The 24,924-nt window shown below is 38.7% G+C and overlaps 1 protein-coding gene across 1 annotated transcript in view; it reads left to right on the top strand.

Annotated features, from left to right (window-relative positions):
* KCND2 (potassium voltage-gated channel subfamily D member 2) overlaps positions 1-24,924 on the top strand; it is a 293,899-nt gene that overhangs the window by 258,117 nt on the left and 10,858 nt on the right. The window contains exon 3 of the mRNA XM_013956488.2: positions 18,762-18,924. Coding sequence (XP_013811942.1) covers positions 18,762-18,924 — 163 coding nt within the window. The remainder of the gene's footprint in view (positions 1-18,761; positions 18,925-24,924) is intronic.

Genomic DNA, 24,924 nt, shown 5'->3' on the forward strand with positions numbered 1-24,924 from the left:
CTTCACTCTCTCTGTGAGTTTATGCTCATGTTATGTATATAGTGACATATAGATCTATATAAAGGCAGGATCCCAAAGCTTTTAGGCCATGATCCCATAAGCTTCAATTTGAGACTGAATGACTGGACAGTTGTTCTTATGAGTAAGACAGTCAGAGATTACCAGACAGATGTAACATTTTTAGGCTGGGGAGAGGAGGAATAAAGCAAAGTGGAGTAATACGAAATCAGAAGGAAAAAAAAGTGCTTAGCTATGTTCTGATTATGGGCACAGACAGGAATTACTGATTTGTTCCCTAAGAAGTTTCCATTAATTTGGTCTTTTATTTTCTTTCTTGTGAGAATTGATGTCCTGTGGATTTTTTCTCCATTCCTTTCCACTTCTTCTAAACACAAACAGGGCAGTGATATTCCTTCATGCCTACTTATTAAAGACATAATATGGGTAATTGAAAGTGAGGATTTTCTAGCTTCTAAGGCAAATGCATATAGTGGTTAATACTGATGAGCGTATTACAGAGAGGAAGGCCTGGAGAGAGGACTTGAATTGCTATCTGATACATGAGCTTGTGATAGCATAGCTACGTGTAGAAGAAAGGAAAACTCTCTTAATATTTACAACCGAAATTTGCCCTACTTTGAAAGCAATGAAAAATGGTTTATTGGCTCTTTAGTCACCTAACACCCAGAACTGATCTATGGTCTCCAACACAAGTATCTCTGAGATCTCACGGCCTAAGTTTACAAACAGGGTGATGAATGATCTAAAATGCACTAGAGGAAAAGCATGTAAACAGAACCAGAGTCACAGTAATAAGACCATGTGATTATCCAGTCTCAGCCTGTGTCCATTCAGATACTTGAAATATTTTAATCTTACTATGATAATTATTGTTAGTTCATTTTTTGTAGTGATAGAAAGAATCTTAAGTATAGAAAAAGAAGGCAAGAATCTTTTGGCCCACTGCTGTGAATCTTGGCTTGGGTAGTTTAGTAGACTGTCCTGCCTGCATCTTCCTCTTATTCTAATGTTCTCTTTTTCCCCACTGGATCTAAATAATATGTTCCTGTAAGGAGAAGGGTGCTGAAAGTGCAGCTGTGGGGAAAAAGGCAAGTAGTGAAAAGAGACCAAGGAAAACCTCTGATATGGTACTTGATGAAGTTAAGCAGGGTACAAAGAACTGTTGGAAATGTGAGAGTAGAGCACATTCTGAAAAGGGATGGGAGAAAATGGGGAGATCTATCGCAGGAGATAATAGGAATTATGCAGATTACCTCATTAAGTAATGTGCCTTATTGCCACAAAAAACAGCATTACAGCTGGCATCAGTGGGGTCTCTGATGCAGGATGTAAGCCACATCATAAACATCAGATACTCACTTCTGAGAGCAAATGCTCATACAAGAAGCCCTACTGAAGTAAGTGAAACTGCTGCTGCAAGTGGAAAGACTCTGGTCCTCATCAGAAGTTATATTTCACCTGAAAAAAGTATACTTGAAAAAAAAATAAGCATCTCTGATTTTTGGACTGTGATAATCCAGTATTTTAAATTTCTGGGATAAATGCCCGTTGGAGAGCCCTTTCAGTCATGAGACAGCAACTCTCACCTCCCACAGTAGTGCAGAAGTTACTTCTAGAGATGTGTGTGAATATGATACATCCAAAGCAGCAACATGCAGCCGTACCTGTAGCTCCTCTACCTCTTCTACCACACAACAGTTCAGAATCACAGAACAGTTGAGGCTTGAAGGGAGCTTTAGAGATCATCTGGTCCAACCCCCCTGCTCAAGCAGGGTCACCTAGCACATGTTGCCCAGGATCGTGTCCAGACAGCTTTTGAACAGCTCCAAGGATGCAGACTCCACAGCCTCTCTGGGCAACATGTTCCAGTGCTCAGTCACCATCACAGTAGGAAAAAAGGTCTTCCTTAGATTCAGATGGAACTTACTGTGTTTCAGTTTGTGCCCAGTGCCTTTTGTCCTGTCACTGGGCACCACCAAGAAGAGTCTGTCCCTGTCTTCTTTACACCCTCCCTTCAGATATTTATACACATTGATAAGATCCCCCATGAGCCTTCTTTTCTCCAAGCTAAACAGTCCCAACTTTCTCAGCCTTTCCTCATACAAGAAATGCTTTAGTCCCTTAATCACCTCAGGAGCCCTTCCCTGAACTCACTCCAGTAGCTCCATATTTCTCTTGTATTGGAGAGCCTACAAGTGGACACAGTACTCCAGGTTGGCCTCACCAGGTCTGAGCAGAGGCAGAAGATCACCTCCCTTGGCCTGCTGGCAACTTTCTGCCTAATGCAACCCAGGATATCATTGGCCTTCTTTGCCACAAGGGCACATTGCTGGCTCATGGTCAACTTGTCCACCAGGACCCCCAGGTGCTTCTCTGCCAGACTGCTCTACAGCTAGTCAGATTTCAGCCTGCACTGGTGTGCGGGGTTATTTCTCCCTACGAGCAGGACTTGGCACTTCCCTTCACTGAACTTCATGAGTTCCTCTCTGCTGCTTTCTTCAGCCTGTCAAGGTTCCTCTGAATGACAACACAGCCATCCAGTGTATCAGGCACTCCTCCTGATAATATAATAATCTTTCCGGGATGGTCAGTTTTGTACCTTCAGCAAACTTGCTGAGAGCTTAGTCAGCCCATCATCCACCCCTAGGCAGAGCTCCATGCATTCCCACTGCTCTCTCACATAATGGCCAACTCCCCCTCCTTGCCTTCTTGGCCTGTCTTTCCTAAAGAGCCTGTGTCTATCCTTCACAGCATTCCAGTTGTCTGAGCTATTCCCCATTTTGCATGCATTTATGTACAAGCACTTCAGAGAGGCACCCAAACATGCCTATTTCCCAGAAAGGGTGCAAGAGGTTTCCCCACAATGTTGTCTTGTAGGCACTTCCTTGCCTGTATGCAGTTGCTTGAGTTGCCCCCACTTAAGCCATGTTTTGTTCATTGTGTGTTCCCTGTAACTATCTCCCTCTATCATTGTTATTAATTTAAAGCTCTCCTTTAAAGCTTGAGCTTGAAAAGCCAGGGACTCAGTTCTTCATCCATTTCCTAGACACAAATTCCCTGTACACAGCTGAAAATCAGTGGGTACTCAGGGGGCAATTGTCTGACAGGCCAGATCCAGCTCATGGACCAGTCTGAGTACTCTGAGGTGTATCATTTTTTTGCACCAGGACTGCAGCAGACGTTGACTCTCTTCTCCCAAGATGACAGCTCCATCCCCAAAGCTGCGCATTTATTATAATGTGAGCACAAACAAGGAATATCTATAATATTAGGAGAGTCAAAGAGAAGAGGACAGAAATCAGTGTTCAACATGCTGAAAACAACAAATCTGACAATCGAAAAGGCCACAAGACTTGCTATATAAAGGTCTGTAAAAAGAGATTTATACTCAGTGAGAAGCAAAACTAATTTAAAATGCATAAAAAAGAGAGGTTTTGGCAATCCTCATTAAATTGTGCCTGTTGTTGCAGAGATAAAAGAAACACAGTTTGAACCAAAAGGCTGAGTAGAAATTTAATATCTGAGGACAAAATTTTCAGTGAATGGCACAGGCAAAATTAAGCATGAGGGCTGTCAGATAGTGAGGAGAGCTCCTAATTGATTCTGACAAATAAAAAACATGAACATATCAAATATAGTTATACTTTAAGTCAAGCCAGGTAGAGACTGTTAGATTATTCTTGGATGTTGTTGCGGACCTTGAGGTCAAGATGTAGAAAGAGGCTCAGAAAATAATCTTTCTGGGATGGTCAGAAGCGCTGGTCAAGAGGAGCTGTGCTTCCTTAGTTATTGTTTACATCAAGAGGTCCAAAAACACAGGCTGCAAGGTCAGGATAAATGATCTGCAGTATATTGCTTTTACAGTGTTTTCAATTAAAAATGTGATTCTAAAGGTTCGCACTAGTTCAAAGAAAGCTGGTGTGTGGTTCAAAATGTTCAGGAATTACTGGTTTAGGAAATCCACTGCTCAGTGCATAAGGAGAAGAAGCAATTATTTCTAGCACAGAGATCATTACTGAAAAAGCAACTTTTACTGTGTTAGCACACTGGTGTCTGATACACCACAACATTTCTCTGAGCATGACACACAACCTTTAAAAGGGGAGAGAACTAGTGGAGGCACAATATTAATGAATCAGAAAGTCTCATGTCACAACCCTGAGCACTGTTTTGTCTAATTATTAGGCATAATGACATGCACATAGGCTGTGCCAAATGATGATGGGAGAATTAGGCACCTAAAAATGGAATTTGCCTCTGGAGGAGGTCACCATAAGCCAATTGGTGGGAAAAAGCCAAAGCAGTGTTGTGGGACTGAAGTCCTATTTCCTCAGAGACTTCAGAATCTAGATCCATGCTCCAAGGAGAGAGATATGTTCTGGGAATATATACTGAGCTGCCATCTTAAGTGAAACATGCTCGTCTTTCAAAACCTGAAGAACGGAGAGGATCAGGTAAGGCCTCTCTTTCAAAAGACGGAGAAGCACTGATGTTCCCTTTGAATACCAGCCTCCATGTCTAGTGTAGTCAAACTGACTTTTGGAGAGCTGGACTCTGAAGTTTTTCTTCATGAAGGATTTGGCCCTCCAAGAAGGCTCCAAAACTCCTTCAGTGGGTAAAGCTTTTCTCTCTGCATCCTAATTCCAAAATAAAATCTAATTAGTTTTAAAAGATTATAAAAAAAAATACAAGACATCCTGTAGCTATGGTGATTGTTCATTTAAAGTGGTACCAGATTTCAGGCTTTGATTTGATGAATGTTTGAGCATTTCATGGAACATGGGCTACACAGGAAGATACTGAGAAAAAAACCCTCTCAGCATTCCCTATGGCATTATTTCTTGAGAACACATGTGGAGGATCTACGCTCATATCTCTTTGGGCAGAGAAATCTTACTTGACCTTCCAAAAGGCTACTTTTTGCCATTGGGCATCTGGTATATTGTCCAAAAAACTCCAGACTTATTTTAATGAACATTGAAACTTTATAGAGTTTGCACTTAAAAATGTGATGGAGAGGGTGTGTAGTGGTCCAGAAGTACCACTTCTGGGAGATCCACAAGAAACAATGACCTCATGCTCTAAAAAGTTTGATTTTGAAAGAATTTTGGCCTGAAGTTTATAAATATTATACACGACAGAGAGAGAGAGATTTTTTTAAAAATGGAGAAAACACATGGAAAATTTATTTCTCTACTACCTATCAAAAGAATGGTAGTGGTCAGCATTATTAATCATTATGCCTGAATAACTAAAAGGATTGGTAGTGAGCTATGGACCCTTTCAATTATGGGACATGAATTCAAATATGAATGGGGTTAGTAGTGACAGAAAGTCATTACCATGTCACTGCAGTTTGCTAATGCCTAGAGATTCATTGGTGGCTTCAGTCCAGTTACTAGCATACAAGAGGCTGAATTACAAAATGCACTATGAAAACTGGCAGAAGTAGACAAACTCATTTCTACTCTTTGTAACATGCTACTACCTTTTCATATTCAAAGATTATCTGTTAAAAGCTGTGTCAAGACTCAAAATCAGTGTGGCAAAGTATTCATTGACAAAGTCCACCCTACACTGTCTGATGAACAGGAGACTTCAGTCTCCTAACTATTGATCCAATACTTCTCATGAGTAATAATTCCAAATTTCCCTATTTCAGTTATGTAAATCTGTAACATCAACATCAGTATTTACAGCCTGAAGAGGCAGTGTTTGGCAGCTGGCAGGGCGAGAGTTAAGTTGTTCCATGAGCAGAGTAGATCACACAGGCTTTTGGTTTCTTTGCAAGAGGGGAGATATAAATATGCTCAGCTGAAATGAATTACTCTGCCAAGAAACTTTAAGAGGATTGAATGCTATAGCACCCCTTGTTCTTTCAAGGTTTGGGATGACTTAGCACTGATAGAAAGCTGAGTTGTAAAGAGCCTTGAGTAAACTCAGAGCAGGCTTTTGCTTTTGTTTCACTAGACTTGAAGCATGTGGGTTGTTTAATTTTTCCTGGACTTATCTGACCAAGCTCAGAAATGCCTGAAAATTAGAAAAAAATGAAAAAGACAGTTAGAGCAAGGTTAAAAAAAACAAATACTCGGTCACAGCTAGTAATACCTATCGATGTCTTATCTCAAATACTTTCTAAATAGAAAGGCAGGAAAAATTTTATAAAACAGCAAAGAGTTGAATTTCAAAGGCAAAATAGCAGTAGAAGTTCTCAGAAACATTACTGTTGTAACTATCAGTTAGGAAGGGACACTAAGATCCTAGATTTAGATAAGTCTTCTAGTGCACAAAATTGCGCAAAGGGATCATTTCTGGCTTAATGGGTAGATTCTTAGGCTTATCTAAGTAGTAAACATATATATGTGTATATGTATATAAAAATATACTTTTCTACAGAGTAGGTTTTACTCTTGGATATAACTGATTTAGACTTAGTGTTGGGAAATAATTTATTAATTGAAGTATAGAATATTTGGCAGGGATCCATAGAGAGTTAGGCAAGTAAAAGTGTCATACTGATAAAAAACATTTTGTGGTTTTCACAGTTTTGCCTGAAGGAACATAAAAATAATCCTGGTCCATCAGTGCTAGTGTTGGTAAGCAAAAAGTTAGCTTGGTCTAATTGGCCAGTGCTGAACATAATAAAATGTCCTATTTTCAAAGAGGTGAAAATCTTTAAAGTAAAACAATTAACAAGGAGAAAGCTGGGGGAAAGGAAAGTTCTGACTATTTTTAAAGAGAAGAAAATAATTCTGTTCATTATTTCAGGAACAACTCTTGTAATATTTGACTACTATTATTATAATATATTAAACTACAGTGCCACCTAACAGGACTAAATATGTGAAAGTTATACCAGAATGCTTTTAAGTTCCAAGTCACGCAAAAGGCTGAAGACAGACCTGTACTGCACACCTGGTGCTCCTTTAGTACTTTGTTGTAAAAAGCAGAACAAGGAGTTCCAAATTTGCTGAGAATCATCCCCCCATTAGAGCACTGAACAGCATCAATGCCAGCAGTGGCTAAAACCATGGTCACTCTGATATTAGCTGAACACAGCAGCAGCTGGATTTGATTCCTAAACGAAACCAGCTCTCCAATCTCAGTGCAGTGCCCAGTAGCTGTCACAAAAATGGCACGGCTGTCTTTGTAAACTTCCACAGTGCATTTCTAATGTTAATGTGATTTACACTTGGAGCAGTTTGACCTGATGGCTAATATATAGTCAAGAAAAATTTAGGAATGGACTGGCAGATCAATACTGTTTTGTTTTTTTTTTTGCTGCTATTTAGCGTATGTATTGCATCTGAAAGAAAATATTCAGGAGAAATTACATAAAATTACATAAAATCTTCAGCAATATTTCTGGGGCAAAACATGAACACTGAACCCAGACTGTACCTAATAACACCACTAATATGAAAATTCTCCCCTCACCTCCAGTGAAGCAAGGCAGTACAACAAAAAAATACCCTCTGACTTCAGAAAATTCCATTTGGATCTGAACCTAAATCTATGTTTCACAGCTCAACCCTAATTTTAGTCACTACACTGGAAAGTTTCACTAAACTATGTGTTCCCAGGAGAATACAGAAATGTGTGATTTTGTATTTTCCCTTGTGCTCCTGGGGTATTTGAGGTGAACAAAGAGCATACACAAAACAGAGCCAGGTAGGGGAGATGGGCTATATTTAGCAGCTGCTCTTTGGAGTCGTGTCTCAGGTAGGATGGGCATCAAACCTTAGTCCATCCTGCAAGGAATTAGTCAAGCCTGGAACTAGAGTCTCTTTACAGACAACTTCAAATAAAACTCACATTGCTCTCGTTTACTACCTGTGCAATGGGGTCTTTATTAGGTCTTTGTTAGAGGCTCTGGCCAGAATCTCACTTCAAGTCATTGCCCATCTTTCATGCCTAATCTTTAATGTGAAGAGTGGCTAGAGATGACGGTACTTTTGAATGTGGGGCTTATTTATACTCTGATGTTGTTCATGTTACTTCCAGTTAATGTCTCAAATAAAAACTTCTAGAAACTCTTTAGACTTTATTGTATTTGTAACAATTTACTTAATGCTGAGCATTTGGGATTGGTCTGCATTGATCCTGGTTCTTATTTCTCCATGACATGTAAAATGCCACCTCTTAATTTTCTAACTTTTTTTAGTTCAGTTCTCAGGAAAAGATTTTCAGAAAGAACAAAGAAAAAAAAATCCTAAGAATTGGTATTCATAAAACAAAAAAAGATGCATTTCTTTTAACCTAAATGTTGTTACAATGATTAAAAATCTAGGAGTGCATTTTCTTTCTGTGTTTGGCGTGGGTGCTGGGTGGAATTCCAGAGAGCTATGCCATTTCAGAGACCGTTTTGTAAAGATTATGTAATGACAATCATGAAAACCCCAATGCTTTGCCATAAGCCTAACAGTTCCATTTTCTGTGTCAGTGATAAGAGATCTGAGAAGTAAGACAAATGTTACCAATTCCCACCAAGAAGGCTTTGGACAGAGAAATAATAAGAGTGAGAAATAACGTGATATCAATGTTGTGAATAACAGTGGCTCATTGTCCAAGCTGGTACCAGAAAAACGAACTATTCTGAACTTGTCTGTATTTCTCCTTTGAGCATTGCATGCAGTTATGGTCCCCTTTTCTTGTAAATAATATAAAAGAATTGGAGAAGGTTCAGAAAAGGGCAAAAGGCATGATCAAACACAGGGAAAAGCTTCTGTAATAGCAGATTAGGACTTGTCAGTCTGAAAAAGAAATAAGGTGGATATGTGTAGAGTTGTGAGCAGCATGAAGGCAGTAACTAGAGATTACGTACTCACTGCTTCTTTGAAAACAAGTACTTGGGGGCATCATACAAAGACATGAACCACATGCAGAACAGTCGAAAGGAAACTGTGCTGGGTAGCTGACCTATGAGTACCAAGTCATATTGTGAATGTTAGAAACGTGCTTGGATTCAAGGGGACAAATTAAAGCCCATGGAAGCGCAGTCCACTAAGGTAGCAAAAACTAAAGAGAACTTACAAATGGCTCAAGAAATCCCAAACTGTTAAAGGTTGGATGCTGAAAGAGCCTTCAGGGATATTATTATGTATCTTTACCCTATTCTTCCTGTTCCCTATATATTTGCTTAAGGTCCAATTCTGGACTTTGAATACTAGGTAGGTGAAGCTTTGGTCTGACTTATTGTGGGTATTCTTATGTTCATTTCTAAACTTTGAAAGAGCTAGTGAGTTCATCTTATATAAGTGTGTGTGTGTTTCTGTGTGGGCACATGCACTCATAAAAAACTTACTGAAAAATTGGGTCCTGACTAAATAAGTAATATAAGTCATTGATTTTTAGTAACGAAGACCTTAGAACATTTTCTCTTAGGGAAGTAAGAAAGTCAGAATTGCAGGAGTAAGGATCAGATTGTCCATGGACCATTTATATATTTTTTTTTCTTTGAGTTACTGTTGGCTTCATATGAACTAGAATGAAAAAGGGAGTATCTACATCAGACCCCAAAAGATGCAAAATATCTAAGTGACGGAAGAAAAGTATATTCTTGTAGCTCCTGTAATCACTTGTACTATCTTATGAATAATTAACCAGCAAGCATTTATTCTCTGCTTATCACTATGGTATCTTAAAGCCTTGAAATTCTGAAGTAATACAACAAAGTAATATATAAATTCAGTGTTAATGAGATATAGTATTCTTAGGACTAATGACGATTTTAGAAAGTGAAAACATTTTTACTGATCTCTTTCTCTGTACTGCACTGTCTTAATTGAATGAAAACAAAGAGATAGTTTTGACTTATTCTTCCAAATCTGCACTGGATCATTTTATATTCACATACAATAGTGTCTTAAAAATAGAATTAGCTCCTAAACAGCAGCTTAGATAGTTTTTAAATTATAAATGTACAGGTTGAATCCTTAGGGCAACATAGGTGAAATGCACCTGCTTATTTAGAATTTTACTTAAACTTATTACCAATAACATTTTAAATTATCTGCTGTTGGATGCAGTGCTGAAATAAATAACTAATTAGTGTCAACTTGCCAGCATTTAGTCACCAAGCAGCTTGGAAGCCCTAGGGAACAGCTTTATAACAATTTACCGGACCCCTCCTTAGACAAGGACACTACTTTGCCATTGTCACATATAATTTGACATCTCTATAATATTGCTTTATGTTTGGCACTTCTTCTACTGTAAAAATGGATGGTTTCTATGCTTCGCTGAGGGCTTTTGTGGGGGTATGCTCCCAGCTCCCCCCCCCCCCCATACACATTTGGTGCCAGTTACAAGTAGCTTGAATTCTTGTGTTTTACACTCCAAAAGGGAGGATGTCAAGACTTTGAGATAAGGCCTGCTTGGGCGCCAGGACCTTGAGAAACAAAAGCCTCCTCTCGCTGCTGGGGCAGTGTTAATTGCTGTGGTCAGGACTGTCTCCTCTTCATCAGGACCCTGAGAGATGACACCTGCTTCCACTGCTGGGGCCCCACTGCGGACTGGAATTAACTCCTTCCTAGCCCAGCTATGGGATCTCTCCTTGGGACCCCCACTGCAGGAGTAAAGCAGTCATTCACAGTCACTCAAACTCCTCTCTTCAGTGCTGAAGGGTGTGCAAGGCAGCTAGCCTGCCCTTGGGGGTGTTCGGCCACTCCCACCCCCAACCCATGACTGTGGGTGCGATGGTCATAACAACGACGGAGGAGAGTTGAACCCTGCAGCAGCCAAGAGCCAGCGACTGCGCCTGCGCGAAGAGAACGGCAGCTGGCCTAGCAACTCCACCTCCACCTTCCCCTGAAGGGTATAAATAGGTTGGCCCCAAAGGCTGTCTTTGGCTCTTTGTGGGTGACAGCGGGTCTGCCAACTTGTAGAGCCCCTTGGGATGGGGACGCCCTCCCGCAGTTACTTCCCTGGGATTGAGTTTACGTTGGCTACTGAGGCAAGGCGTGGGTAAGATCGATCAGAATTGGTTTGTCTAGTTCATTCATTTGGGTATTTACAGTTAGTATAAATTAGCTATCCTTTTCTGTTTACTAAGTAGTTACTGTTAGCATAACTTTTAGTGTAATTAGAAATAACTATTCCAGTTGAGCTGAGTTTCTGTTAACAAGAATTGTTGCTTTGTACCATTGCAGCTTCTGTAGTAAATTTTGGTCTTTGAAACAATGTGGAGTCATGCAGTAAATCTCTTCTCCCCTTCCTCGTGCCACACAAAACTCACACGGTCCAGGACTGTAAGATAGTCGGTCATCCCGCGACAGCTTTTTTTTTTAACTGGTCTCAAAATTAAAGTGCTTAACTCATATTTGCTCCCTTATAGCATATCTGGTATCTAGAGCTAGCCTTCTTGAGCCTAGCCAGCTCAGGTGCCAGCAGCGCTATGCGCTCAGCACACGCAGCACACAGTGGGGCAAGGGCAGCTTCACTTGCCACAGAAACCTGGTACCATGAGGCAGGCTGCGGGAAAGGTCCCTTAGCCTGCAAACTCTAAAAAAGGCCTGCTTTCTCCCGGGAGTGTGAAAATGGCCAGTGCATTGTGGGAATCACAGTGATTTAGGGAGTAGTAGGGAAGGCAGCTTGTGAATTTTGCGTCAAGAATGGTTTCCTAGTTATATCACTTTTCTTATTCATGAAAAGTATCTGATCCATTCAAAAATGTTGTCTTTTTCCTAAAAACAAACTTGTTAAAATTAATTTTTTTTGCCTGAACTGAAAAGAAAGAAAAAAAAAAACAAATGCCAGAGTTGTTTCTGTAACTGTAATGTAGCTTTTAGAAGTCAGCTGCACCATAGCTCTGCTAATTTAAATAGCCACCACACAACATTAAACAGACATCATTCTTCTGTGATGCTTTGCAGCAACTCAGGAACAGTTAGGGGTTTTTTTTTCATATAGAGTGAAGGAGGGATGACAACAAGCATTTTTTAACATTTCATATTTAACATTTTATTTTATGCTAAATGAAATAGAAGAAATCTGATGATCTGAATTCCTGTCCTGATTGAAGGAAGTCAGAACACTTCTTTTGTCTTTTTGTCTTTCAATCTTTCCAAGCAAAAGTTCCCTTTTTGTGACCTCTAAATACTAAAGCTCACCTTTACAAACCTGTTTAAGCTTCTTGGCTGAAAGCCTTGGTGCACACGCAAAGAAAAAACCCTGTATTCCTTTTAGAAGCTTTGTATTTTGGAAACTGCTAACTCAGCTAGGTGCAGGGGCAAAATATGTGCTATTATATGGCAAGGCAGATTTGACTGACTTACACTATAGGCTAGAAAGGACAGTGCATACTGCTACCCTTGAGAAGGGGATGTGTTTTTCATCATTCATGAGTGATCGTTCTGGCTAGTGCTTGGAGCAGCATTCATGGACCCTGGGGGGACCACATCCATTGCTACTCAGCAGAAGAGGGGGCTTTTGCAACAGAGGGCCTTTCACAGCAGTAAAAGCAGCAAGAAAAAATTATTTGTAATTCCATACTGAATCTCCCTAGGTTGGAATAAAATTTGGAGTAATGTATATAATGTGCTGCATCTCATACTAACAGCAATATTTTGTACTATTAGAAATTACTTTTCTAAAATCATTAAGCTATTTTAAGACCTAGGTAAGACTGCAGATTCATCATGATTATTGTTAGTGTCAGAGAGGCTGGGAACCACTTTTCTTGCCTTCTGCCCTATGCTGGAGTGTAAGTGTGTGCCTGACTGGGTGGCTGGCTGCCTAAACGGCATGATGAGCTGCTGTGCAATCTCCATTGAGAATCTCACCAGAGCAATCCTGGGGCTCTGCATGCAGCTTCTGGAGAGCAGGAGGTCTCCAGCTGAGGTGAGGAGCAAGGGGCAGATCTGTCATCCCCCCCACGGTGGGTAAAGCAACGACGTTGGCCAGACCAACTAGGTGACTAGGTGATGAGAGAGTATACCTTATCCCAGAAAGGCAAGGCAGCATCGGGAAAACTAGCTGGACTGAATTAAAAAACTCAGACCATCCTGTTAATGATCTCCAGTACAAAAAGCTTGAACTCTACTGTCCTGCATGTGTGAAAAAAAGTGCAGTTCTGGCTTTTATATAAATTGTTTAATTTCCATGGTTTTTGTTTAGTTTCCATGGTTTTCGTACAATTATCATTGTACTGAATTGTACATTGTATCATTGGACAGAAATTCCCTTTCTTCTAAAATAAATACTGCCAAGTCAATTTTAATGACCTTTCATTTATTTTGAAACTACATTATTTTGTGATGTTTTACATATTTGAAAATATAAATGTTACTAGCTTTCCCTTTTCAGCGAATAAGACGGGAGCAGATAACAGACCTCAGTCAATGTAAGTTTTTAAAGAGAATGTAAATGAATTCAAAGGAGGTGGGAGAGAAAGCACATGTATTTGTAACATAGGCATTTAAAAAAATTTAGCATTTATATTTATTTTTAATGGTGTTTATGCCCTCTAGTGGCAGAAAACGTTATTTGCCTATAGGTTTTTGGAACATCGACAATTTTTTCAGCCTAAACTATTTGATCTGTATAGAAATGCAAATCCTGGATTTATTCCTACTACGTATCTCCTATAAATTCCGATTTTGTCTTTGGGGGCCTTCTTTTTTAGCGGAGTTCTATCTGAAGTAATCTGATCCAAATATGCATTTTCTGATCTCAACACTTACACGCATGCACAAACACACACAGATTGCTAAGTAAAAACGTCTGCGAGTCATTATTTTACTCTCAAAAATATACTTATTTTGCATTTGAAAAAATTGCTTCTGTGATGAAAGAGATAAATAGAATTGAAATGAGCAGTATTGTCCCTCACATTCATTTAGAATATTAAAGAAGAGACCTTCTATATTCACATAAAGGAAGAATGGCCAAAAAGTATGACTTGTTTCAATTATAATTCAGACCCCTAATATATGAAGTCTTCCATTTTAGATTCATCAAAAAACTGTCTACATTAGATTCAGGAATAAATAAATAGCCTATGATGCCACAGATACAGCCTCTGTTGTCTGACATTTCTTGAATTATGAGTATGCAACATGAGATGTATTCCATTCATTAGTCAGAACAGCAAAATCACTTTGGTAGGTGGATGTCAATGGATAAGTTCTGATGACCTAATGGTTAGGTTACAGAATATGCATTTGTAAACCCAAATATATTCATGTTTCCAAGGTTGTACAGCAGCTTAGTCTTTTGTGTGCATTTCAAACTGCATTTCATGCCCTCAAATCTGTCATGCAAAGCTATAACAAATCATGCCCATGTTACTCAAACCAGTACTCTGAAAGATCCAGTATTCATTTGCAAAAGACAGGAATCCACTGACCTGCTATTTTCCCTTGCAGTGAGGAGTCAAATATGCACCTGTTGAATGCAAACAACTGAGACAAACACACCTGCCTTTAAATCCATCCCTTTGCTATGTCACTGTTAGTGAACATAGGACACATACCCACAGAATGAAAGCAGTATCATCGCTGACAAGTCTGACTTATTCATGTGCCGGAAAACCTAGGCATTACTTTGATCATGTAGTTTCTGACTTGTGATTTGATAAAACTTGATTGACACATCCAGTTTGTCATCTCCTTTTCACTTGCCTTTCTTGGCTAATGAAGTAGATTGTACATGATTGATAACAGGGACCAGTATTGCTACTCTTTTTCTTCACTCACCCAGAACATATAATATTGTGATGACACTTCTATGTTACAAAATTAGATTGTCAGTACAAATAATAAAGGCCCAAATACTGACTTGAGCTTGGACCGCAAGAATAGACATATGTGGAACTGACTATATTCAAAGCTATAAAAAGACTGCAGCTGAAAGAAAACAGGCAGAGGAGAACAGGCTTGCAGTTACAGTCTGAGTAACAGGGAGACAAGTAGGGCAGTGCTAGATAAAACCTTGAAATAGTTTTCTTTTGAAAAGTCGCTCTGTGAAAATTGCTTAATAAGATTCCATATTTACTGTGTCTCCATGACTGAAGAGATCAGATTTTCTGCAGAAATCAAAATTTGTTTTAGAGATCAAGTATAATTTTTCCACTTTGAAATACAAGCACCATAAAGCTACCCTGCCATCTGAAAATGGAGTTACATTCTTCTCTACTTCAGACTTTCCTAAGAATAAAGTTATAACAGATAGGTGAAGGGAGAATTTTTTCCTTCATTTTGTGCCATCACTTCCATTGGTGGTAGTCAGTGATATATAAGGTATAACTGAAGGTAATATTTAATCCAGCAGGAGGAACTTCTTTAATAATTCTGGTCATGCCTATGCTAGACTAAAATCTGTATCACTGTCCCAAAGGAAAACAAGGCTAACCAGGGCAAATTTAGTAAAAACTTTGCTTTGTCGCAAAAGTGAGCAAATACGTTTCTCAATCTGTGCAGGAAGCCCAATTTCTTGATTGGCTTTTTTTCTGACCTTAATCTCATTTAAACATCTCCATCACAGTGTTTATCAACAGGAGAATATCTAATTATATTAGAGTTCTTAATAATGGGAAGGATATTATTAGCACTAAGCAATAGACAAAAAGCATCACATTTGGAAAATGTCATGTATTAAAGCTTATTCAAGCTGAAATAGAAAAGTAATCAAACCCAAGTTATTTCATATAAAGCAATAGAAAAGCATAGAAAGCATCCACCTGTCATTTTGCCCAAAGCACATGAAAAACATTGAGAAAAGCCTTCATATACCAAACAACCCTATTATTTTAGTTCTTTCTGTAATATTGAAATACTGTGAAAAGATATCTCCTTATATCACTAGGTAGCTCCACACACATACATACTGAAACATTAAAGATGGATCAGCTAATAGTTCCTGTCACCACTCCTAAAATATCAGTCTGCAGTAGATTCATATAATTATAGTGTCACATTATCAACAGGATGAACTATATCCCTGAGCAACTTCAAAGCAAATGAATTAGACAGAAGACATTTCTGGCTCTACAGTAGTCACTGGTGACAATGTAAGCTTATATAGATTCAGCAATTTTTCATTTCAAGTGATAATTTTAGGTATCTAAATATAGGTTTAGGATTCTAATTCAAGAGATCTGTTCTAGTAGTATTAGGTGTGTGTAAATATATATTTTCTTTTAAATAGCTTTCTGTTGATATACTTTGCTTTCAATTTAAGAAAATGCTCAGATCATATCTGAATGGATTAAGTAAAATGGTAACTATTATTGTAAAACAGTAATGACTACGAGAGATTTGATCCCAGGACTTATCCTGCTCTAAGCAAGAATCATGTCACCCAGTACACTCCCTAACAAGTGTTAACAGCCAAGTTGTCGCTGGCCTCAGGTAACCCCTCCCGGCCTCATACCAACCACAGCTCTGCACTTCCCCACACTCTGCCCCAATCCTGCACCCACCACCAGGCTTGTCACTTGACCTGAAACCCCAGAGATTATCCAGGTGTTGGGAATGCCATTCATCAAAGGGACCTTGAGGTCATTTATCCAATTCCCTGCCCAAAGGAAGAACAGCTGGGCATGTGTCATTCCTGACACCTGCTAGTCTGCCCTGTTTTAAGGAAGATAAGCACCAAAAATGCCTAGGCCATGAGGTGCAAATGCTAATATGATGGAAAGTATGAATCTCTTTCTAGTATTTTTCTAGTTTTACACATCCTGTAATTGAGACCACCTATATTAATTATTTATAAGATGGATTTTATTGCATAATGTCCTTTTATCCATTTCTGCATGTCACAAAATCAGCAATTAATAGTATTTGAATTCTGAGGAAGTGGGGGGGCTTACTGGTGCAAATATTGATGTATTTTTTCCTGTGAATATTTTACACTTGGACATGCCTTGTAAAGCAACTAAACATTTTTTTTTTTAATCTAATGTAATCTTGGTCAATAGTCTAAGACTTGGTCATCTTTATTATTTCTGCCTGGATGATCACCTTTTGAATCTTGCCATTAAACAAATACCTCTTATCTTACAAAACTCATACAATTCAGCTTCACCTGCAAGGCGAAACATAATCTCCTATTGACACAGGCTGACGTCTCATTCCTAGAAGGTGTTGCCTAACCCCTTATAGTTTCTCAGTAGTCTGATGTACTTGCCTCTTTAGTTCCCTTCCTCAGGATAAGGTGCAGAATGTGTGCTTTAAAGATTCCCCCAATCTTCTCTACTATCTTTCTAATTCCTACTGAACAGACAGGTTTTATTTTCATGATATCACTTTCCAAACACTGCAGTTTTATTCCTTACCTGGTCTTATATTAAACAGTTTGCAATTTCTTTGCAATAGAGAATGTGTCATCATTAAATAGTTTGTAAATTCTTTGCAACAGAGAATGTGTCATCTCTCTGTTCACAAGCATACTAGATAAAATTACATGATACATCAATGTTTAATAATAATTTAAAATCCAGTAAAGCTAAAAACAGAATGGTATTTGAAGGTAATTTAACTTTTTATTAAACTCTGTAGTATGTAATTACATACTTGTCCTATAGAGTATGGCAGTCAACAGAGTGCAGAGCAGATACCTCTTAAAAGACTGTCACTGGAATATTTCTATATGCTCCTCAGCAGCACTGTGTCCTTACTAGCTGTACAAAACAATATCCAACATCATAAGGAAGGTAGTAGGTTCAAGCTCTGGTAATTCTGAGCACTGCCAGGATTTGTAGTTAGAATTTATTCGGTTGCTTGCTTGTGGCTTGAGTTTATTGGGGAATTCTTTTAGCTCAGTGAAAAAATATTTGGTTCATTGAATCATAGAAAAGTTGGTTGGAGGGGACCTCTTGATTTCAGCTAGTCCGGCTTCCCACTCATAGAAGGACTACCAGCAACACTAGGTCAGGTTAGCCATGTCTAGACAAGTCTTGAAAATCTCTAAGGATAGAAAGTCCACTACCTCCGGGTCCTGTCCCAGTGATGTGCTACTCTCCTAAATTAAAGCATTATATCAACTTAGTGAGACAAGAGATTATTCAGCTTAACATCTAACTTACCAAGTGGTCTCCCTAGGATCTTGCTAAACTCAATGGAAAGTGATGACTTCTTCCAAGGAGCAAAAAGAACATGGACTTAACTGAGACATTCTGAATGGAGTCTTTGGAGCCAGACTCTTTTCAGTGGTGCTCAGCGACAGGACGTGAGGCAACAGGCACAAACTGAAACACAGTTCCATCTGAACATGAGGAAATACTTCTTCACTGTGGGGGTGACAGAGCACTGGAACAGGTTGCCTAGAGAGGTTGTGGAGTCTCCTTCTCTGGAGATATTCAAAACCCATCTGGACGCGATCCTGTGCAATGTGCTGTAGGTGATCTTGCTTGAGCAGGGGGTTTGGACTAGATGATCTCCAGATCTTCCAACCTCAACCATTCTGTGATTCTGTGTGATTCTGTGAATTTTTTCCTTAGCACAGGCGCTCTCTGTCTCTATTGCCAGAGGCAGCCTGAGAAGACTAGGGCAGGTAAAATAAAGATGCTAACAGTCTGATGGACAGAATACCCATCATTAGCTTGAAACTAAAAATGTTTGTGTGCACAACACTCGGCATGCAGTATATGTGTGCACATGTGTATAAAGTATTATTTATGTATATAAACATAAAGTATTATTTGCAAGACAAGTAAAATATTTTGTGTAGTTAGTTCAACTTGAAATTCAACACTTCAGAAGAGTTTTGTCTTTACTAGTGTTTTGTTTTCTATAACCCAGGTATGGTGACATGGTGCCGAAGACAATAGCTGGCAAGATTTTTGGTTCAATATGCTCCCTGAGTGGGGTTTTAGTCATTGCTTTGCCGGTTCCGGTAATTGTCTCCAATTTCAGCCGTATCTACCACCAGAACCAACGAGCAGACAAGCGCAGGGCACAAAAGGTGAGCTCCTAATTCTTTCCCCTTCCTGTGTTGTTGAGCAAGAGATAAAAGATAACATTTTATATGCTGTGTATCCTGAAAGTGTATATGATTTTTTTTTGACAAGACTTTTATATGTATATGCTACATGCCTAGCCTTGGCCTCAGATGCAAATGTTATATTGTTTTAATGAAAAAAATGGTTCTTTTTTTAATATCAAAATGTACACCTCCATTATGGTGGTACTTCATTGTACTTGTACAGTTAGACTAGATCCAGCATTTTCAGACAACAGCTGCAGTCCCACCTACTGAAAGTATTTTCTGTATTTTTCAGGCAGACTTTCCTTCCTCCAGAGCTTTCTGAGGAAAAACAAAATCTAATCATTATTTCTAGCGTCTGTCTTAACTGTCCGTTTCACTTATCCATGTGTTTAATTCCCAGGTTCAGTCTCCAGGAGATCTGATTATTGGGGACCTTGATTTCTCAGCTCTACTTTGGTTAAAATACTTCAGAAAAAGAGCTTAATCAGGAAAAGACAAAAGCAAAAGTCTGTTTCTCCAGGTTCTTTGACTTACTGAGCATCTCACTAGGAGGATATCAACAAGCCCTGTGACATTACAGTTTCCCTCCCTGCCCCATCTGGGCAAGGTGAGAAGCTAGGAAGAACCATTTGCCAGAAAAGATGCAGCCAAACCTGGGCAGTCACCTTTATTTCCATATCCCTGCCAAAATACTAGTCCCTGTCCACTTCTCCCAACCTTCTGATGGGAAACAGGTCAGATAATCTATACCAGCACCTGAACCCCTGATAATGCATTCCCTCCTCTTCCTCTGCTGGTGGCAATCAGAAGACTTGGGATGCAACATTCATTGCCAATGACAAGGTGTCATGTCACTTGATCTTTTTGTGGTCCCATGGCCTCTCTTTGCCATTAGTGTAACTTTGGTTCTGTATACACTCCAGGAAAGATGCATCCCTCTGCGAGCTCAGAGATCCTGGCTCTCTAGCTGCGAGCAGGCTATGGCTGGGGAGCACACACATAGACAAGGGACACACAGCTCACCACAGGCTGTGTCTGCCTCTTACAGACAATAGCACCAGGATTAGATTTCCAAAATGTTAGCATTTTTCTTTCTGGCCACCTTTTTGACGAGATTGCTCCATAGAGATTAAATGAAATAAATGTACAGAGTGAAACCATTTCTGGAATATTTTAGAATCAAGAGAAGCAGAGGTACATGGCCAAGAAATTCAGTCATAGGCCTAGGCTGAAGATATTGTACTCCCACTCATAAGATGGCCACATCTTGGAAGAATGCTGACAGATGAGACGTGACCATAACAAAAATCAGTGGTATCACAGAAATGTAATGACTTTCTTGTTGGAGACACTTAGAATTCTAATGTCAAATAGAGGTTGCCTCAACGATCCAGACATCATATCTTACCTATCCACTAGTTCCACATATCCCTTTGCATTTTATTTTGTCCCATGTATTAGCAGATAACTAGTTCCAGCTGTATTTCCCTGCCTCCTGCAACTGGAAAATTCAGAAAATACTCTACTTTTACACTACATTGTTTTTGTATAGAACTTTTCCAATTCTGTTTATGTAATCACAGCAGACAATGAAAGAACAGCATCCATCAGAGAGAACACAGTGCTTCTTTACAGGGCCTTAGAGTACTGTGCCAGTCACGGACAATAGACCTATCTGATCCCAGCAATCAATGTGTGTGAGCTTTCATAATAACTGCAAAGAAGAGAACCAGCCTTAATTCAGATAGAAACCCTCTTTTGTTGCATGTTGTGGAACAAGACTCTATAAGTCTGTTTGCACTTTCAGTAAGAAAGAGATGGACACTAAAAAATACCTTGCAAAATTTGGATCAGCAGAGTGTCTCATACTCTGCATAATCTCTTCCTGAATAGAAACTGACTGAGCTAATAACTGACTTTTTCTCATTTCAAAACAGTGAGCTCATTGTATGTTACCAACTGGAATATGAAGTGATGAAGACAGTCTTACAAGGTGTCTTTTCCTTTGCTTCTCAGAACAATGCAAACAGGATGAAAGATTTGCAGTAACCATGTTTATGTTCTTCTTGCTTTGGAGGAAATGGCTTTGAGTTCTGATTAACCTACCACTGGATGTGTCTGTTCCATAGACATCTCCTATTGCAAAACTAATTTTCTATCTCAATCTAAAATGAGTGACAGGATGAAGTGTTTGGAAGTGAAGGGATTAGGTCTGATGAACTTAAAAAAGAAGTCAACAAAAAGGACTTCTTGGCTACTGCGTAGTCCGTATTTAGCAATATTTAGCTATGCAGTTCTGTAAGAATATTCAAGCAATAAGGTCAAATCCTTGAAGTTTGAAGTTCCTGCCTCTTTGAAGACAATAAAGCTTTACACACTTTTCTAAACTAAATGTTTCCTTAGGCACTAGCCTTACTTTTACCCTCTAAGGCCAAAGAACATGAGCTTGGGATAAGGTACGCTTCCATGGAGCACAGCGTGAACTCCTGCAGGAGACAGACTTCTGTTGGCTAGAACAGGCTTCCATCCAATTGCAAGAGTTGAATATTTGAATCACAAAACTTTCTTTACCAAAATGTCATGAATACATTTAATCAAGGAAGTCTTCAGAAATGAAAAAGGACAAATAACAAAGGCTCTAAAGAAACTCAAGAGAGTTATCCCTTGGTGCAGCACAGAAATCTAGTCTCAGGAGCACTGATATTTTTCAGCAGAAAAAAATTGTCTCTTGTATTAAATTTGTTGGCCATCATGGCTGTCAGTATATGTATTTACAAAGTTCTGCACAATCATTCAAGATTAGGCAATATCCTTTGCTTCTCATTGGGAAAAGACTGCTGCACGTTAATGCTCAGAAGAAGATGGAAGAAAGATTTTTATTTATAATATATCTCATTTTGAATGTATTTTAAAAGAAGGTCCTGCTTCCAGTCATGGAAGTACGTTGCTGTAAAAGGGATACTGCAATATGTCTGTGGACCTCAACATAAAGAACAGGAAAAATCATCTGTGCTTATCAGAACATTCCCTTTTATCAGACAATAAGGTAAAAGGATCTGACCTATCCTGGCAATAAATAAATCACCCCAAATAGATATGGAAATTGACATTCAGGGCAGAATTAATTATGCCCTGTAGTGTTGCTATGATTTTTTCTCAAGCAGATATACCACAACTGAGAAGACAGTTTTGAAGAAACCTGTTTCTGGAGCTTTTCTCAGCTACCCAGTTGGGTAGCTACATACATATATACATAGCTATATACGTGCATCCATACGTACGTATATACATAGCTACCCAGTTGGAATGGGTTTCTGGTCACACAACAGCACCATGGCTTCAGAGCTCCATCCCACATATTGCAACACTTTTCATGATGATAATATGTCCTCTTCTCTCTGAATGGAGCATCTCTTGCTGGATGTCCTCCCTGTTTTCCATCCAGCCATTTTTCTGCATCTTTGGGAGACAGGGGTCGTCTATCCTCTTAGCCATGAAGTCCTAAGCACAGATCCATCTGTCCATTATTGTTCATTTCCTGATAACTGGAGGAACCTTAATTTTAGTTGCCCAAGCACTATCTCCCTAGAATGAGTTTGCATGGTGCCTCAACAGAACACCCAAACAACTATCAATCAGCTCCAAAAGCTGACTTAATACAGAAAATTGATCTTTCATGTGATTATGATCTTTTACCTTTATATAGCAAAATATATCCTGAAGATTGGCCTAGGTTACAAATGACTAGTTACTGTTCAAACACAAATAGCTCTGGGATAAATTGCAACAACAACTGCTTAACAGCACCTAGCAATCCAAAGCTGAGCATTTGCAATAAGGTACCATACTGGATAATATAACTTCTTTAAACTAAATAGGATATTGAGCTCAGTGGGATTGCAAAAACGTAACTAACAGAAGAATCTGGCCAAGATTTTTGAATCTAGCACAAAAGCATGTAAAATTTGTGTTTGCAAAGTAATAATGTGAATATATTATGAAAAAAGGCAATATGAACTTTATTTAATTCCACATCCATTAATGTTCAAAGTAAACAGCACTTTCTTCTCCACTGCAAGATGGCATCTTATAAATTATTGTCAGCTAATCTAAAGTCAATTATTCGCAATTACTGAAAATTAGCAGAACAGAGCATGAAATGTGGGAGTGATTTTTCGCTTGAAAGTAAATATATAGGATGAACTTATGCAAGACCAAATAAAACCAATGTAAACACAATGTGACTAATATTCAGACCATTTTGGCTATGGCTCTAGGAGTCACACAATGACTGTGAAAGAATTTTTATCTTTTAATTTTAGAAGATCACGAAAACAAATAACAAACATAAGGTAAGTAATTAGCACTTTTTCAGCTTCATAGGAAGACAGTTAAGTAGTCTGGGGAGCAGCAGCAAAAGGGAGTCAACAGGGGCTACCTAGGTACTAATTTGGAAGGGCAGACTACCTAGGCTTCTTGCATAGCAAATTGAAGAGAGGCTCTTGCCAAAACTGATTCCTGGAAGCTCACTAAGCTTTGCCCTGAAGAGTTTTTGAAGAAACCTCTCTCTTACCACAGCCAGACAGCTGAGGGGATCTTGAGTGCTGAAAGTTAGATGGTGTAAATGTCCCCTGGTGCTATGTTTTTCACTATTTAAAACCTTGTGAAAATAAATGTGCTTCTTTTTAAACCTGATAGAGCTAGTAGTTGCTGATCACCAGTGGTTTCCCTTGGTAAGGTTTTTATCATGATCTAATATGAATATGAGCATTATTTGTGCTGTCACAACCTGCTATCATAGACAAGGCTCCACTTCTAACTTGTAAAATTTGAAGTTAGAAAAAAAAAAAGTGAAGCATTTGAAAGAGAAGTGCAGTGCAAATACAAGAGATGCTGTAAGAATTGGAACTGATCATCAGTTTCTTTAGAAAGTTTCAGATGTGATGATCATGGTGGAATTTCATCAGGATAACTAAAAGAACTTTATTTCAACTGTGTTGGTTTTGTCCTAGTAGCAGTAAAAATTATAGAAATCAAGGTTTTATAAACATCCAATGACTTAGAGCAAAGAAGATAACCTACTGCAGAAGAATATAATCCTTTCTTTTTCTGCAGGATATCACATGAAAGAGACAGTTTGGAATGACTTGTATTGATTGAAAGGAGCAGTTATCTCCCCTTCTGTTGTACATGACAGAAAATGCAGTTCACAGACAAAAGGAAGATACAGTTCTTCTGTAATCACAGTGTTTCTGATGTCCTCACATCATTTTGGTGTCCTTCATGGGAATTTGATCCCTAGTGCACAGCCCTTAAAATCTTGTAGCTGACATACATAAGCTTTTAATGATTCCTTTACAGGAAATGTGAGGAATCTCTGGACAACTTACATTATAGATTCCAATTTAAATCAGGTAAAAGCACTGAAAAAGAATCTTATCACTGTAACAGATTTGTGAATAGGTCCAATTTCAGAAGTATTTTCTGGAAGCTGAAGTATAAGCACAGAAGCCACAATATCTGGTTCCTGTCTTGGTAATAGATTTATTGTCTTCCCTTCAGTAAATGATGTAAATTCTGGCCATCTTAATGAGTCCCAGCTAGAAAGATGTAAGCTATTAGTTTCTACCTCACAAAAGCTTTCTAAGACTCAATAAATTCAAATTCACAAAGCAATTTGAGATCTTCAGGTGCAAAGTACAACTTAATATTATACTGTTGTAGCACATCAATTAAGATAGTCTGATGAACTGTTATATATTTATATTTATTAAATTGTGCTGCACAGTAATTACTACTTCTGTCATTAAAAGAGAAAATAAGTATGAATGGCTAAAAGAAAAAGCATAGCTAATGTATGTAAAATGTTTGTTCATTAAATTTAATGAATTTCCCTATATAAAGAGAACACTAAAAAGCACCAGAGCTAAAGAAATTTTTGTGACTGAAGTCAGTTATTTATGGGACACTCTATTG

The sequence above is a fragment of the Apteryx mantelli genome, chromosome 1 (genome assembly GCF_036417845.1).
Source record: "Apteryx mantelli isolate bAptMan1 chromosome 1, bAptMan1.hap1, whole genome shotgun sequence".
NCBI classification, from domain to species: Eukaryota; Metazoa; Chordata; class Aves; order Apterygiformes; family Apterygidae; genus Apteryx; species Apteryx mantelli.